At 42.6% G+C, this 18,242-nt stretch overlaps 1 protein-coding gene across 1 annotated transcript in view; it reads left to right on the top strand.

Annotated features, from left to right (window-relative positions):
* The window catches only part of LOC311090940 (uncharacterized protein), an 846,260-nt gene that overhangs the window by 607,788 nt on the left and 220,230 nt on the right, over window positions 1–18,242 (top strand). The window contains exons 35-37 of the mRNA XM_084126585.1: window positions 9,261–9,434; window positions 9,670–9,843; window positions 17,415–17,588. Coding sequence (XP_083982711.1) covers window positions 9,261–9,434; window positions 9,670–9,843; window positions 17,415–17,588 — 522 coding nt within the window. The remainder of the gene's footprint in view (window positions 1–9,260; window positions 9,435–9,669; window positions 9,844–17,414; window positions 17,589–18,242) is intronic.

Genomic DNA, 18,242 nt, shown 5'->3' with positions numbered 1-18,242 from the left:
AAGCGATCGGGTGTACGATGTTCGCACAGCGGACGAAAAAGCGGCCAAAAAAGTCCCATTGACTTTACATTGGGAGTTCTAAAAATATTTGAATCCCAACCGACGTTTTCACACACACAGACTCCAAAGGGCCTGACAGCCCTGCGTCTCTCCCTCTCTCTCTCCCTCAGAGGATTTATATTATCAAGCAGACAATAAGTAATGGCCTAAAATCTTCATAGCCACACCCTAGCAACCAGTTTCAGCACCCTAGCAACCACTAAGAGCTCCCTAGCAACCACCCTAAACCAAAAAAAACCATTTTTTTACATTTTTTGTATTTTTTAAAGCAATTTTACTCTCGTGGCCTTGCGATATCGCTCCATGCTTGTGCCTATTCGGCCATAGGCACGAGGCCGCAGGCCGAGTGCCGTACTGAAGGCACTCGTTATTCAAGATTTTAACAACTCTATAAAAACTCCATAGTAACCATATTTGACAACTACCAACCACCTAGTAACACCATAGCAACTAACAAAAATACCTTAGCAACCACCCTGAACACCCTAGCAACGTCTAGAAATGCTCTAGTAACCACCAAAAAACTCTAGCAACCACCCAGAACATCCTAGCAACTGCCTAGCAACCACCCAGAACACCTATCAACTGCCTAGTAACCACCCAGAACACCCTAGCAACGCCCTAGCAACCACCCAGAACACCCTAGCAACGCCCTAGCATCCACCCAGAATACCATAGCAACTGCCTAGCAACACCATAGCAACCACCCAGAACACCCTAGCAACTGCCTAGCAACGACCTAGCAACCACCCAGAACACCCTAGCAACTGCCTAGCAACCACCAAGAATACCCTAGCAACTGCCTAGCAACCACCCAGAACACCCTAGCAACCACCTAGCAACACCATAGCAACCACCCAGAATACCCTAGCAACCGCCTAGCAACACCATAGCAACCACCCAGAATACCCTAGCAACTGCCTAGCAACGCCCTAGCAAACACCCAGAATACCCTAGCAACCGCCTAGCAACACCATAACAACCACCCAGAACACCCTAGCAACTGCCTAGCAACGCCCTAGCAACAACCCAGAATACCCTAGCAACCGCCTAGCAACACCATAGCAACCACCCAGAACACCCTAGCAACTGCCTAGCAACGCCCTAGCAACCACCAATAATACCCTAGCAACCGCCTAGCAACCACCCAGAATACCCTAGCAACTGCCTAGCAACGCCCTAGCAACCACCCAGAATACCCTAGCAACCGCCTAGCAACACCATAGCAACCACCCAAAACACCCTAGCAACTGCCTAGCAACGCCGTAGCAACCACCCAGAATACCCTAGCACCCGCCTAGCAACACCATAGCAACCACCCAGAACACCCTAGCAACTGCCTAGCAACCACCAAGAATACCCTAGCAACCGCCTAGCAACCACCCATAATACCCTAGCAACCGCCTAGCAACATCATAGCAACCACCCAGAATACCCTAGCAACCGCCTAGCAACACCATAGCAACCACCCAGAACACCCTAGCAACCGCCTAGCAACCACCCAGAATACCCTAGCAACTGCCTAGCAACGCCCTAGCAACCACCCAGAATACCCTAGCAACCGCCTAGCAACACCATAGCAACCACCCAGAACACCCTAGCAACTGCCTAGCAACGCCGTAGCAACCACCCAGAATACCCTAGCACCCGCCTAGCAACACCATAGCAACCACCCAGAACACCCTAGCAACTGCCTAGCAACCACCAAGAATACCCTAGCAACCGCCTAGCAACCACCCATAATACCCTAGCAACCGCCTAGCAACATCATAGCAACCACCCAGAATACCCTAGCAACCGCCTAGCAACACCATAGCAACCACCCAGAACACCCTAGCAACCGCCTAGCAACCACCCAGAATACCCTAGCAACCGCCTAGCAACCACCCAGAATACCCTAGCAACCGCCTAGCAACACCATAGCAACCACCCAGAACAACATGAATAAGCCATATCTCAGCACCAGAACATCGTACAGACATGGTTGTTGGCTCGTATGCAATCATGTATAACACCCTAGCAACCGAGTGGCGAGTTTTGCCACTGCAAGCACCACTTCACATTTTCTTCAGGAAATGTACATTCTAGTTATTCTTATTATTCCACACAAAGTTTGGCGCGTAACTCGCCCCGCACCGTTTGTCACAGACCCCTCAGTGAGGTGTCAAATCGACCGGCTCATTGAGGAGAGGTGTGCTATGACTTTTCTAAGCGATCGGGTGTACGATGTTCGCACAGCGGACGAAAAAGCGGCCAAAAAAGTCCCCATTGACTTTACATTGGGAGTTCTAAAAATATTTGAATCCCAACCGACGTTTTCACACACACACCACTCCAAAGGGCCTGACACCCCTGCGTCTCTCCCTCTCTCTCTCCCTCAGAGGATTTATATTATCAAGCAGCCAATAAGTTATGGCCTAAAATCTTCATAGCCACACCCTAGCAACCAGTTTCAGCACCCTAGCAACAACTAAGAGCTCCCTAGCAACTACCCTAAACCAAAAAAAAACATTTTTTTATTTTTTTTATATTTTTTAAAGCAATTTTACTCTCGTGGCCTTGCGATATCGCTCCATGCTTGTGCCTATTCGGCCATAGGCACGAGGCCGCAGGCCGAGTGCCGTACAGAAGGCACTCGTTATTAAAGATTTTAAGAACTCTCTAAAAACTCCATAGTAACCATCTTTGACAACTACCAACCACCTAGTAACACCATAGCAACTAACAAAAACACCTTAGCAACCACCCTGAACACCATAGCAACGTCTAGAAATGCTCTAGTAACCACAAAAAACTCTAGCAAGCACCCAGAACACCCTAGCAACTGCCTAGCAACCACCTAGAACACCTAGCAACTGCCTAGCAACCACCCAGAACACCTAGCAACCAACCAGAACACCCTAGCAACTGCCTAGCAATGCCCTAGTATCCACCCAGAATACCATAGCAACTGCCTAGCAACACCATAGCAACCACCCAGAACACCCTAGCAACCACCTAGCAACGCCCTAGAAACCACCAAGAATACCCTAGCAACTGCCTAGCAACCACCCAGAACACCCTAGCAACTGCCTAGCAACCACCTAGAACACCTAGCAACTGCCTAGCAACCACCCAGAACACCCTAGCAACTGCCTAGCAATGCCCTAGCATCCACCCAGAATACCATAGCAACTGCCTAGCAACACCATAGCAACCACCCAGAACACCCTAGCAACCACCTAGCAACGCCCTAGAAACCACCAAGAATACCCTAGCAACTGCCTAGCAACCACCAAGAATACCCTAGCAACTGCCTAGCAACCACCCAGAACACCTTAGCAACTGCCTAGCAACACCATAGCAACCACCCAGAACACCCTAGCAACCACCTGGCAACAGCATCTTGCTAAAAACATGCTGGCAACATGCTAATCGAGCTAGCATCAAGCTAGCATCATGCTAGCAACATGCTAATCATGCTAGCAACATGCTAATCATGCTAGCATCATGCTAATCAAGCTAGCATCATGCTAGCAACATGCTAATCATGCTAGCATTATGCTAACAACATGCTAATAAAGCTAGCATCATGCTAACAACATGCTAATCAAGCTAGTATAATGCTAGCATCATGCTAATCAAGCTAGCATAATGCTAGCAACATGCTAATCATGCTAGCATTATGCTAGCAACATGCTAATCAAGCTAGCATCATGCTAGCAACATGTTAATCAAGCTAGCATAATGCTAACAACATGCTAATCATGTTAGCATCTAGCTAAAAACATGCTAGCAAAATGCTAATCATGCTAGCATCTTGTTAAAAGCATGCTAGCAACATGCTAATCATGCTAGCATCATCCAATCAACATGCTAATCATGCTAACAACATGCTAATCCTGCTAGCATCATTCTAACAACATGTTATTCATAGTAAATCATGCTGGAATGTGGTAAATCGTAATAAATCATCTTAGAAACATGGTAAATCGTGGTAAATAATGTTAAAATGTGGTATATCATGGTATCACAACATGTTAATTGTGTTAGCATCTGCCCAGTGGTGAATTTTGCCACTGCAAGCACCACTTCACATTTTCTTCAGGAAATGTACATTCTAGTTATTCTTCTACTTCTTTTTATTATTCTGGACAAAAGTTTGGCGCGAAACTCGCCCCGCACCGTTTGTCACAGACCCCTGAGTGAGGGGTCAAATCGACCGGCTCATTGAGGAGAGGTGTGCTATGACTTTTCTAAGCGATCGGGTGTACGATGTTCGCACAGCGGACGAAAAAGCGGGCAAAAAAGTCCCATTGACTTTACATTGGGAGTTCTAAAAATATTTGAATCCCAACCGACGTTTTCACACACACACCACTCCAAAGGGCCTGACACCCCTGCGTCTCTCCCTCTCTCTCTCCCTCAGAGGATTTATATTATCAAGCAGCCAATAAGTAATGGCCTAAAATCTTCATAGCCACACCCTAGCAACCAGTTACAGCACCCTAGCAACCACTAAGAGCTCCCTAGCAACCACCCTAAACCAAAAAAAAACATTTTTTTATTTATTTTTTATTTTTTAAAGCAATTTTACTCTCGTGGCCTTGCAATATCACTCCATGCTTGTGCCTATTCGGCCATAGGCACGAGGCCGCAGGCCGAGTGCCGTACTGAAGGCACTCGTTATTAAAGATTTTAAGAACTCTATAAAAACTCCATAGTAACCATATTTGACAACTACCAACCACCTAGTAACACCATAGCAACTAACAAAAATATCTTAGCAACCACCCTGAACACCCTAGCAACGTCTAGAAATGCTCTAGTAACCACCAAAAAACTCTAGCAACAACCCAGAACACCCTAGCAACTGCCTAGCAACCACCCAGAACACCTAACAACTGCCTAGCAACCACCCAGAACACCCTAGCAACTGCCTAGTAATGCCCTAGCATCCACCCAGAATACCATAGCAACTGCCTAGCAACACCATAGCAACCACCCAGAACAACCTAGCAACCATCTAGCAACGCCCTAGCAACCACCAAGAATACCCTAGCAACTGCCTAGCAACCACCAAGAATACCCTAGCAACTGCCTAGCAACCTTAGCAACTGCCTAGCAACACCATAGCAACCACCCACAACACCCTAGCAACCACCTGGCAACAGCATCTTGCTAAAAACATGCTAGCAACATGCTAGCTTGATTAGCATGTTGCTAGCATTATGCTAGCTTGATTAGCATGTTGTTAGCATGATGCTAGCTTGATTAACATGTTGGAAGCATGTTGCTAGCAGGAACAGGAACAGACGCCGGCTCAGGAACAGACACCGGCTCAGGAACAGACACCGGCTCAGGGACAGGAACAGACACTGGCTCAGGAACAGACACCGGTTCAGGGACAGGAACAGACACTGGCTCAGGGACAGACACCGGCTCAGCGGCGGCCATCTTTTCCGAAGACACTGGCTCGGCGGAGACCATCTTGTCCTGAGACACTGGCTCGGCGGCGACCATCTTGTCCTGAGACACTGGCTCGGCGGAGACCATCTTGTCCTGAGACACTGGCTCGGCGGTGGCCATCTTGTCCGAAGACACAGGCGTGGTTTCAGCCATCTTGTCCGAAGACACAGGCGTGGAGTCGGCCATCTTGTCCGAAGACACAGGCGTGGAGTCGGCCATCTTGTCCGAAGACACAGGCGTGGAGTCGGCCATCTTGTCCAAAGACACAGGCGTGGAGTCGGCCATCTTGTCCGAAGACACAGGCGTGGAGTCGGCCATCTTGTCCGAAGACACAGGCGTGGAGTCGGCCATCTTGTCCGAAGACACAGGCGTGGAGTCGGCCATCTTGTCCGAAGACACAGGCGCAGAAAGAGGAAGAGGAACAGATTCAGGCTCAGTATCAGGATCAGATTCAGTCTCGGCGGGACGAGACTCTTGACGGGCGGACGTGACGTGAAGCTCAGTCTCTGGATCGGCTGACGTGACGTGAAGCTCAGTCTCTGGATCGGCAGAAGTGACGTGAAGCTCAGTCTCTGGATCGGCAGAAGTGACGTGAAGCTCAGTTTCTGGATCGGCAGAAGTGACGTGAAGCTCAGTCTCTGGATCGGCAGAAGTGACGTGAAGCTCAGTCTCTGGATCGGCAGAAGTGACGTGAAGCTCAGTCTCTGGATTGGCAGAAGTGACGTAAACAGTCTCTGGCTCGGCAGAAGTGACGTGAACAGTCTTTGGCTCAGGATCAGCGCGCTCTGAGCTTGACGGGACCAGCGGCGAGGGCTTTGAGCTGGGTAGGACCAGCGATGAAGAGGGCTTTGAGCTGGAAAGGACCAGCGATGAAGAGGGCTCTGAACTGGACAGAACCAGCGGCGAAGAGGGCTCTGAGCTGGGCAGGACCAGCGGCGAAGAGGGCTCTGAGCTGGACGGAACCAGCGATGAAGAGGGCTCTGTGCTGGATGGAACCAGCGATGAAGAGGGCTCTGTGCTGGATGGGACCAGCAGTGAAGGCTCTGTGCTGGACGGGACCAGCGGTGAAGAAGGCTCTGTGCTGGACAGGACCAGCGGTGAAGACTCTAGCTTGGCGGGCATGTCGCTTGCTGTCTCAGGCGCGGCGGGCATGATGCTCTCAGTCTCAGGGGCGGCGGGCATGACGCATACTGCCTTGGCTTCGGCAGATCTGGCGTGAAGTGCGGGCTCGGCTGGACTGGCGTAAAGTGTAGGCTCGGCTGGACTGGCATGAAGTGCAGGCTCGGCAGGGCTGACGTGGAGCGCAGGCTCGGCAGGGCTGACGAGGAGAAGCTCAGGCTGAGGGGATACTGCGAGCTCGCGGAGCTCCTCCTCTACCCCGCCCACAGTGTAGGGCAACGGCGGCCATGGCCGCGTGGCCACGGTATAATTCCCACCCTGGTTGTTGCACGAAATAAACCCAGAGACGATTGAAATCAATGTTTAGGAAGCGCCACGTCCGTTTTTTTTTTTTTTTTTTTGCAAAAGTATAACGTAGTGTCAATAAAATCATTAATTTCAGTATTTATCATGTTATAAATGAAAATGTAAGTATTGCATCTCAAAACCATTGGTATAATCTATCATTTACAGCAATAAAGACACATGGACTATTTTTGTCATTTTTATGGCTATGACTACTTTGACGCTCGTTAACTCATAATTCGATTCTGCGACTTTAGCCGGGGTTTCACAGGCGGGGTCACATATAGAGATTACCTATGTGGGTACCACCTTGGGCTCATGTTGGCAGCCTATATAGGACTGATTGTGTTTGCCCATGTCTGACACATTTGATTTATCAAAGTGGGCCCCATATGTTTTTCCCATTCATAACCCATATAGAGATTGCCTATGTGGGTACCACCTTGGGCTCATGAAGGCAGCCTATATGGGACTGATTGTGTTTGCCCATGTCTGACCCATATGGTTTATCAAAGTGGAACCTATGTGTTTTTCCCATTCATAACCTATATAAAAATGACCTATGTGGATACCACCTTGGGCTCATGTAGGCAGCCTATATGGGACTGATTGTGTTTGCCCATGTCTGACCCATATGGTTTATCAAAGTGGACCCCATATCTTTTCCCCATTCATAACCCATATAGAGATTACCTATGTGGGTACCACCTTGGGCTCATGTTGGCAGCCTGTATAGGACTGATTGTGTTTGTCTATGTCTGACACATATGGTTTGGCCAAGCGGGCCCCATATGTATTTCCCAATTCATAACCCATATATAGATTACCTATGTGGGTACCACCTTGGGCTCATGTAGGCAGCCTATATGGGACTGATTGTGTTTGCCAATGTCTAACCCATTTGATAAACCCAAATGGGCCCCATTTGTGTTGCCCCTTTTGAGCCCATGCACTCATTTCCCATTAGTGACCCAACTAGGACCCACATGGGGAGCCCACCTGTTTTTGCCCATGTGGGACCTACTTAGCTGACCCAAGTGGGCCCCAGATAAGATGCCCATTTTGGGACCATGCCCACTTGGTACCCATGTAGCCCAAGCATAAAACATGTGGGGCCCACATATTCATGTTGGCTGGGGTGGCAATGTGAAGCACTGATCGGTGCCTTCACTGTCTAGCAGACTTTTGCTTTTACCATTTAGACAGAAACATGACGGTGGAGCGTTTTTAAGATTTCCACTCTGGAGGGTAGTTTCACTTTTTTTGCGTTTTTAAGCCCCAAAAACGGCGTCGCCGTCTAAACGAAAGGTACATCTGATAAAATATTTTTACGTTTTCACCCGCGAGCGTTCTCGTGTAAACAGGCAGGGCCTTATAAAATCGTCCATCATATAATGGAGTTGCACAGGTAGAAATTGCGAGGGGGTCGGTAAAAATATCATTAAAAGCATGTGTAAAATTAATTACATGATATATACTTTATATAAATGTTTGTGAAAGTACTACTAAAACAATACAAATGCAAACAAATGCAAAATATCATTAGAAACATTTTGAGTCCCCCTCCGTTGCCTCACAGTGGTTTGGTCCTGAGCGATAGTTGAGCGTTTTTGGAGCGAGAGAAAATCACAACGCTCCGACATTAAAAAAATCCGCTCCTCGTTCTGGCAAAATCACGCAACTCCGCTCCTTGCTCCGCTCCCACTCTGCACCGCTCACATACTCTGGTAAACACCAAGAATCAACAAAAATAAATGACAAACAACATAGTAACAATGAAGGAAAAAAAAAAAAAAAAAAACATTAACTAATAGCTGTGAGTGACGGTCCAAGAACTAATGCCCAGTCATTTGCTGCAAAAAACGTGGGACAGTAAGTTTACATATATACACACACATATATATATATATATACACACACACATATATATATATATATATATATTTTGTAACCACAAATGCCCGTCTTGTACCATCTCTGAGATGTGCCACGTATCACGTCATCACGTTGGAAAGGTCACGTGTCACATCATCAAAAAATGTGTTTTAGGGTTTCATGACCCTTTAAAAATGAAATGAAATGAATTTGTAAACATGAATACATCAACAATTTCAACCTTTGTATTGTTACAATGTTGGTAGTATATTTAAATGAACAATGTGTAGTCTTTCTCCATGTTACCTTTACCTTGATATCCCTGTTTATTTGTCAGCAAATGTCTGCTGGATGAAGATGAACACGTTAGTTGATCATCATAGATCTGAGTCATTTTCTCTTTCTGTCTTCAGTCTGAATAGATGCAGTATTACAGAGGAACAGAGTCTCATCCTGACTTCAGCTCTGAAATCAAACCCGTCACACCTGAGAGAGCTGGACCTGAGCTGGAATACACTAGGAGACTCTGGAGTGAAGCACTTATGTGCCGTACTGAAGGATTCACACTGTAAACTGGAGAGATTGAGGTCAGTCACATTCACATACAAGAATCAAAATGCTTAAAATCACTTTTAACAGTTTAAACTAAAACACTGTAACACTGTATTTGTGCAAACTTAGTATTTTGTGATCTGGTGAAATAAAGATGAAGATCTCTCTTCCTCTCTCTGTTTTATTTGCTTATGAAGATGATGTGACTTTACAGAATAAAGAGTTTTCTTTTCTTCTGTCTTATTTTCTTCTCTCTCTCTGCTAATGTAGTTTAAGAGGCTGTTATATGACAGATGAAGGTTGTTCTGATGTGACTTCAGCTCTGAAATCAAACCCGTCACACCTGAGAGAGCTGGACCTGAGCGCGAATAAACTAGGAGACTCTGGAGTGAAAAACCTCAGTGATCTACTGATGAACCCACAACTCAAGCTGGAGAAACTACAGTTAGTATCATTATACTGTACAGCAATTACAGTGTGACTGAAGTTTATTTATTTGAAGACAGCAGGGCTTATGTTTCATTGTTTTATAGCAGTGCACTTTCTGGGTTTCCCCTATTGCGCACAGGGGGTTAAAGTGGGATGTGAGTGTGCCGTACGGACTCTTATTCTGGCTGTACTGAAGACGAAGCAGTTTGACCAATCAGATGAAAGGGGCGTTTCAGCGCCGCCCACATGTGCAAACGAAATATCAAAGCCATAAACCGATTTGTAAACCACAAACGAAAAATTAGAAATCGAGCTGAAATATAATTTTCTGTTTATTAAAATAAACGAAACACCGAATAAATGATCCGTCTTTTCATTTCTCGTTATTCCACTCCAAACAGGAAACGAAATGATCAGATGATACACGGACCGTGTCGTGTGTTCATTCGTTTTTTGATTTAATATTGAAAGTAGAAAAACGAGAAAACACTTCCTTTTTCGTCTTTTTATTTTTTCAAAAAAACTAAAAACAAGTATTCAGCTTGATTTTTCACTTTTCGTTCTCAGGTAGAAACATTTATAAACAGCTTGAATATCTGATTTCTACACGTATAGGCGGGAATGAAACGCTCCTTTCCTCTGATTTGTCAGCCGAAGATCAAACTGTCCCGTCATCAGTTCTTCCTCAGCTCCGCTCAGCAGAATAAAAGTCCTCCGCTGCTGCAGTTGTGCGGATTCTGAACGCGTTTATTGCAACTACTACATTTCATCTTTTTCTCATCAAACACCCAGACTAATGGCTCGACACGACCCGCACCGGGGAAGAGCCTCGACAGGGCTTTCTTATGAGGCTTTCAGTTCTCAAGTGCCAGGGGGTCCGTGAAATAATTTACTATAACCTACTGTATTTTCCGGACTGTAAACTAAAGTCACGTTTTTATCATGAAACACGTTGTGATTTATTCCAGAGTGACCTAGGCCTTTACAATGCATTTAACTTTGTTCACATAATCTAAATGTTGACTTTCAAAAGTAGGCGCGCCAAGAAGACTATTCGCTGTATTTTGGTTTATATATATACAGTATATCCTTTTTTTTTTCATCAATCTCTTTATTAAATTTTGAACATGAAATAAGAGCAAAAAAAGTTCCCCTTCACATACAAAGAAAAAAAAATACAAAAACATAAACACCAAGAATCAACAAAAATAAACAACAAACAACATAGTAACAATGAAGGGAAAAAAAACAACAAAAAAAACACATTAACTAATAGCTGTGAGTGACGGTCCAAGAACTACTGCCCAGTCATTTGCAGCAAAAAACGTGGGACACTAAGTTTACTCAGGATTGTCTGGAAGGGTCAACTTCCCAACATATTCAAAAAAAGGGGGTGTGTGTATATATATATATATATATATATATATATATATATATATATATACACACACACACACACACACACACATATATATATATATATATATATATATATATATATATATATATATATATATGTGTATATATATATATATATATATATATATATATATATATATATATATATATATGTATGTATATATATATATATATATATATATATATTAGAGGTGGGCATAGATTAATTTTTTTAATCTAGATTAATCTAGATTAATTTTGAAATTAATCTAGATTAATCTAGATTAAAATGGCTCATTTGAATTCTGCCGAAGGCATTCAGAATATGTGTGCTACCCAAATAATGACTATAAAAGTAAGTCTTTGAGAACGGGTTTCTGGGCGATGGGCGATATGGCCTAAAATCCATATTGTGATATACATTGCAGCCTTTTGTGATAACGATATATATTATAATTTTTCATTTCATTTAATTTATTTGGTTTATCACTAACAAATATACAATAACAAATATTCAACTCATCATATACATAACTTTTGATTAAACCAAAGGGTATAGGCTGAAGCTCAAGGCTTATTAACGCCTATCCCTCTCAGTTTTCACAAACAGTCAAACAGTGCTCAATTCTCTTCTTGCAAACACTTGAAACAACAAAGTCATAGAAATTGATTACCCAAAACTTATCTATATGAAAGTATTTTCTTGTTTCTAAGGAGCCTTTTAAATCCACTTATTGTTTGTGTCAATTTAAGGTCTATATGCAAACAATTCCATAAATTCACTCCTTTTACAGAGATAGTTCTGCATCTAATATTTGTTCGTACCTTCAGTTTTTTAAACAAACATGTTCCTTTTAACTCATACTTACAATAACGTTTCTCAAACATACTCAAAATTTTATCAGGCAGCATTTTATAATATGCTTTATACATTGTCAATGTAACCTTGTAATCCACTAAATCATAGAATTTTAAAATGTTTAATTTTAAAAATAAATCGTTTGTATGATCCCTATATTGTGATCTTGTGATGATAAAACCATTTCAGAACAGGTTACACAGACCCTGCTAGGCAAGGCAAGGCAAGGCAAGTTTATTTATATAGCACATTTCATTCACAATGGCAATTCAAAGTGCTTTACATAGAAGAAATTAAAATAAAAAGAAATAAGAATAATTAAAACAGTTTAGAAAAATAAATAAATAAATAAATAAAATACAGTACAGTACAAACAGTCGGACGAACATTGGCACAGTGCTCATTCATTAAATGCATAGTTAAACAGAAGTGTTTTGAGTCTGGATTTGAAAGTGACTACTGTAGGAGCACATCTGATCTCCTCTGGAAGCTGGTTCCAGCTGCGGCTGGCATAATAGCTAAAAGCGGACTCGCCATGCTTAGAGTGAACCCTTGGTATTTCTAGCTGATATGATCCTAATGATCTGAGTGATCTGTTGGGTTTATATTCTGTGAGCATATCTGCAATGTATTGAGGTCCTAGGCCATTAAATCATTTATATACCAGTAATAATACTTTAAAATCAATCCTAAATTTAACTGGAAGCCAGTGTAAAGACCTGAGGACTGGTGTGATATGTTCATATTTTCTGGTTCTGCTCAGAATCCTGGCGGCAGCGTTCTGTATGAGCTGCAACTGTCTTATGGTCTCTTTGGGAAGGCCAGTGAGGAGTCCATTACAATAATCCACCCTGCTGGTGATGAAAGCATGCACAAGTTTCTCTAAGTCTTGTCTGGAAACAAAGCATCTAATTCTTGCAATATTTTTCAGATGATAGTATGCTGATTTAGTTATTGCTTTGACATGACTACTGAAACTAAGGTCTGACTCTAGTGTCACACCAAGATTCCTGACTTGATTTTTAGTTGTTTGACCCCTAGAGTGAAGGTATGCGTTCACCTTGAGAACTTCATCTTTGTTTCCAAACACAATGACTTCAGTTTTGTCTTTGTTTAACTGAAGAAAGTTTTGACACATCCAACTGTTGACTTCGTCAATGCATTGGCACAGGGAGTCAATTGGGCTGTAATCGTTAGGCGATAGGGCTAAGTAGATCTGTGTGTCGTCTGCATAGCTGTGGTAAGCAATTTGGTTCTTTCTCATTATTTGGCTCATTGGGAGCATATACAGGTTGAACAGGAGTGGCGCAAGAATCGAGCCTTGAGGGACTCCGCATGTCATGGATGTCCACTCAGACTTATGATCTCCTATACTCACATAATAACCTCTCCCATCTAAGTATGACCTGAACCATTTTAGGACTATCCCAGAAAGCCCCACCCAGTTTTCCAGCCTGTCAAGAAGTATGTTATGATCGACAGTGTCAAATGCAGCACTGAGGTCGAGTAGTACCAGCAATGATAATTTGCCTGGATCAGTATTTAAGCGAATATCGTTTATTATCTTTATGAGCGCTGTCTCTGTGCTGTGGTGCGGTCGGAAACCAGACTGAAAATTGTCAAAGGATCCATTCAAGCTCAAGAATTTGTTCAGCTGATTGAAGACAACTTTTTCAATGATCTTGCCTATGAAAGGAAGATTTGAGATCGGCCTATAGTTGCTTAATATGGTCTTATCCAGATTGCTCTTTTTCAGGAGGGGCTTGACAACTGCAGTTTTCAAGTTTTCAGGGAGTTTGGAAAACTCCCAGAGAGAAGTGAGGCATTTACCACTTCTAGAAGATCTGCTTCTAAACTGTTTAACACACTTTTGAAAAATGATGTGGGAAGTGTGTCAAGAGCGCATGTTGATGTTTTAAGGTGCTGTACAGTTTCTTCCAAAATTTTGCCATCAATTTCTTTGAAATCAGACATAGTAACTACTTTCTCAGGTGGTCTGATCTGTCTGACCTCAGGGCAACTCAAGGATGTGCTGATCACCTTTCTGATATTACTGATTTTCTCAGAGAAGAAAGAAGCAAACTCACTGCACTTGTTCTCTGAGAGCATTTCACTGGGAATCTGGCTTGGGGGGTTTGTTAGTCTCTCTACAGTAGCAAAAAGAGTGCGTGTGTTGTTTAAATTGCTGTTTATAATATTTGAGAAGAAAGTCTGTCTAGCTTTGCCTAGTTCCATATTGAAAGCATGAAGGCTGTCTTTGTAGATGTTATAATGGACTACAAGTTTAGTCTTCCGCCACATGCGCTCTGCTTTTCTGCATTGTCTTTTCATAGTTTGCACTGCTGTTGAGTTTCTCCAAGGTGCTTTTTGTCTGCCAAACAACTAAACAACTGCTAAATGTATTTTTTTTTTTTAAAGGGTGTATGTAGTTTTGAGAACATATATTGCACAAAACTGTAAGTATACAACATAATTTTGCAGATAAATAAAATTTAAGTACACTAGCTGCAGAGACTTAAGTAGGTCTAATGTTTATTATGGCTTGGAGCTTATGAAACCCCACATTTAAAATTAGAATATTGTCTAACTGATGTCTTTTCAGTTAAAAAGAAACACAACATCGGGCGCAGACAGAGATTATGTGCTACTCCACTAAGATATATTGGGAATAATACGCGCGCGCTGGTATTCAGTGATATGTTTCGTTTTGAATTTGAGGTGGTAGAACGGATTAGTCGTGTGTTAACTTACCGAACTGTTAACCCACACACTTTGTCTATATAGTTTGCTGCTGCTCGTTGGACGGCTTAAATCCAAACCTTTCTTTCACTTTCAAAACCAAAGCTTTCACTTTCAGCAGTTTACTTAAGATGACGACGAATTATGATGCGTTGCAGCCGGGTTTACCTCGCGGCCGCGGGTAGATTGCGTCATCATAGCTTGTGTAGTATAGAGGCAGCTCCCAACCCAACTTTGAGAATAGATTAACGGTGATATTTTTTTTATCGCGCAATAAGAGTCTCGCGTTAACGCAGCACGTTAATATATATATATATATATATATATATATATATATACACCACTAATATATATATATATATATATATATATATATATATATATATATATATACACACACACACACACACACACACACACATATATATATATATATATATATATATACACTAGGGATGCAACGGTACACGGTAAAATCCCGGACCGTTCGGTCAGCCCTGCACGGGACAATCTACCCTCGTGTCCCGCGGGACTTCAGTTTTGCCACTGAGTTCGCGCTGATTCTTTTAGTTTTTGCTTTAGGCGCCGTTCACATATCGCGCCTAAAAACGCGTAAAAAACGCTAGGCGCGTCGCGTTCTCCTTTTTCCAAAGCGCTAGGGCGGTTGCGCTCCGGAGGCGTCTGTCGTTGCTAAAGCAACCATCAGCTGCGCTCTGGTTGGTTCTTGTCACGTGACCTACGGTGCGCTTGCGGCATTCTGAAAAGTTGAGAATTTTCTCCACTGCTGGGACATCGTTAGTGCCAACCGGTCTCGCCTTGCACCAGACAGTGTTGATAGACTCATCTTTTTGCACAAGAATCTCTCAATAGTGGATGAGTAAATAACATTGCACTTTGTATCCTGAATACAGTATTTTTTTATTATATTATTTTGCTCTGCTTTTTTTTATTCAAAGCACAAGCTAATTTATGTTTGTTAAAGGTAAAAGTGCACTTTTTCTTTCACATTGATCACTTCATATACCAGTTATCAAGGTTTGGAATTGGGATCCACTTGAATATTTTGAAGTGTGTTTGTTTACATTTTGTATTTCATATAAGTGATAGTTGAAGAGGTTGTATTACTTAGTGTTGTTCAGTACAGACTAGAGTGTTAATTTATTCCATACATTGATGTTCTTCCTACTGTGACATTCTGTTTATGCTCATAAGAAAAATAAAAAATATTTTTGGGATGAAATAGCAGTCTCTTTCTGCACAAAACATGTACCGAAACCGAACCGAGACCGTGGCCCAAAAACCGAGGTACGGACCTTACCGTGGGCTATCTGTACCGTTGCACCCCTAATATACACTCACCTAAAGGATTATTAGGAACACCTGTTCAATTTCTCATTAATGCAATTATCTAATCAACCAATCACATGGCAGTTGCTTCAATGCATTTAGGGGTGTGGTCCTGGTCAAGACAATCTCCTGAACTCCAAACTGAACACTACAAATAGGAAACTACAAATAGGAAAAAGAGGCTACAATTTGCACAAGCTCACCAAAATTGGACAGTTGAAGACTGGAAAAATGTTGCCTGGTCTGATGAGTCTCGATTTCTGTTGAGACATTCAGATGGTAGAGTCAGAATTTGGCGTAAACAGAATGAGAACATGGATCCATCATGCCTTGTTACCACTGTGCAGGCTGGTGGTGGTGGTGTAATGGTGTGGGGGATGTTTTCTTGGCACACTTTAGGCCCCTTAGTGCCAATTGGGCATCGTTTAAATGCCACGGCCTACCTGAGCATTGTTTCTGACCATGTCCATTCCTTTATGACCACCATGTACCCATCCTCTGATGGCTACTTCCAGCAGGATAATGCACCATGTCACAAAGCTCGAATCATTTCAAATTGGTTTCTTGAACATGACAATGAGTTCACTGTACTAAAATGGCCCCCACAGTCACCAGATCTCAACCCAATAGAGCATCTTTGGGATGTGGTGGAACGGGAGCTTCGTGCCCTAGATGTGCATCCCACAAATCTCCATCAACTGCAAGATGCTATCCTATCAATATGGGCCAACATTTCTAAAGAATGCTTTCAGCACCTTGTTGAATCAATGCCACGTACAATTAAGGCAGTTCTGAAGGCGAAAGGGGGTCAAACACAGTATTAGTATGGTGTTCCTAATAATCCTTTAGGTGAGTGTATATATATATATATAAATATATATATACACATATATATATACTTTTTAACCACAAATGCCCGTCTTGTACCATCTCTGAGATGTGCCACGTATTACGTCATCACGTTGGAAAGGTCACGCGTCACGTCATCAAAAAATGTGTTTTGGGGTTTCATGACCCTTTAAAAATGAAATGAAATGAATGTGTAAACATGAATATATCAACAATTTCAACCTTTGTATTGTTACAATGTTGGTAGTATATTTAAATGAACAATGTGTAGTCTTTCTCCATGTGACCTTTACCTTGATATCCCTGTTTATTTGTCAGCAAAAGTCTGCTGGATGAAGATGAACACGTTAGTTGATCATCATAGATCTGAGTCATTTTCTCTTTCTGTCTTCAGTCTGATTTATTGCAGTATTACAGAGGAACAGAGTCTCATCCTGACCTTAGCTCTGAAATCAAACCCGTCACACCTGAGAGAGCTGAACCTGAGCGGGAATACACTAGGAGACTCTGGAGTGAAAAACCTCAGTGATCTACTGATGAACCCACAACTCAAGCTGGAGAAACTACAGTTAGTATCATTATACTGTACAGCAATTACAGTGTGACTGAAGTTTATTTATTTGAAGACAGCGGGGCTTATGTGTCATTGTTTATAGCAGTGCACTTTCTGGGTTTTTTAAACTAAAACACTTTATACTCAATATCTCACAGTGAGTCTGGGTTCACATTATATTTGTGTATAATTCTTCATATTCATGATTTGTTTGTAAGATAATCTCTCTTCCTCTGTTTGTGTCTTTCTAGTGTACGGGACTGTGGCATTACAGATGTTTCTTCTCTAACTCAGTCTTTGACTAACTCAAAAGCTCTGCAGTTTCTAAAAGAGCTTGATCTGAGTTACAATAAGATCGGAGACTCACAGCAGCGACTCAGAGACGAGCTACGAGACTCAAACTGTGACCTGAGGTGAGGAAACATCACTGAGATATTAAAGAGATCTTCATTTACCTCTGATATGTGAACAAACCTTTCAAACATTCGTGAAAGGAAATTATCATTAAGCTTTATTGCAACACAGGGTTTGTGTGAGAACAAAATGTGAAGTTATTGAAATGTTTAACACAAAGGAGGAAAGAGAACAAAAGCTCACTGTCACAGCTTTATACATTGTCATAGAAATTTTAAACTGTATATTAAAGTAACCATGTTTCTAACATCTAAC

The sequence above is a fragment of the Abramis brama genome (assembly GCF_963993115.1).
Source record: "Abramis brama genome assembly, chromosome: 1".
NCBI lineage: Eukaryota > Metazoa > Chordata > Actinopteri > Cypriniformes > Leuciscidae > Abramis > Abramis brama.
Note: the sequence above shows the minus strand (reverse complement) of the source record. Positions and strands in the feature narration are given on the sequence as shown.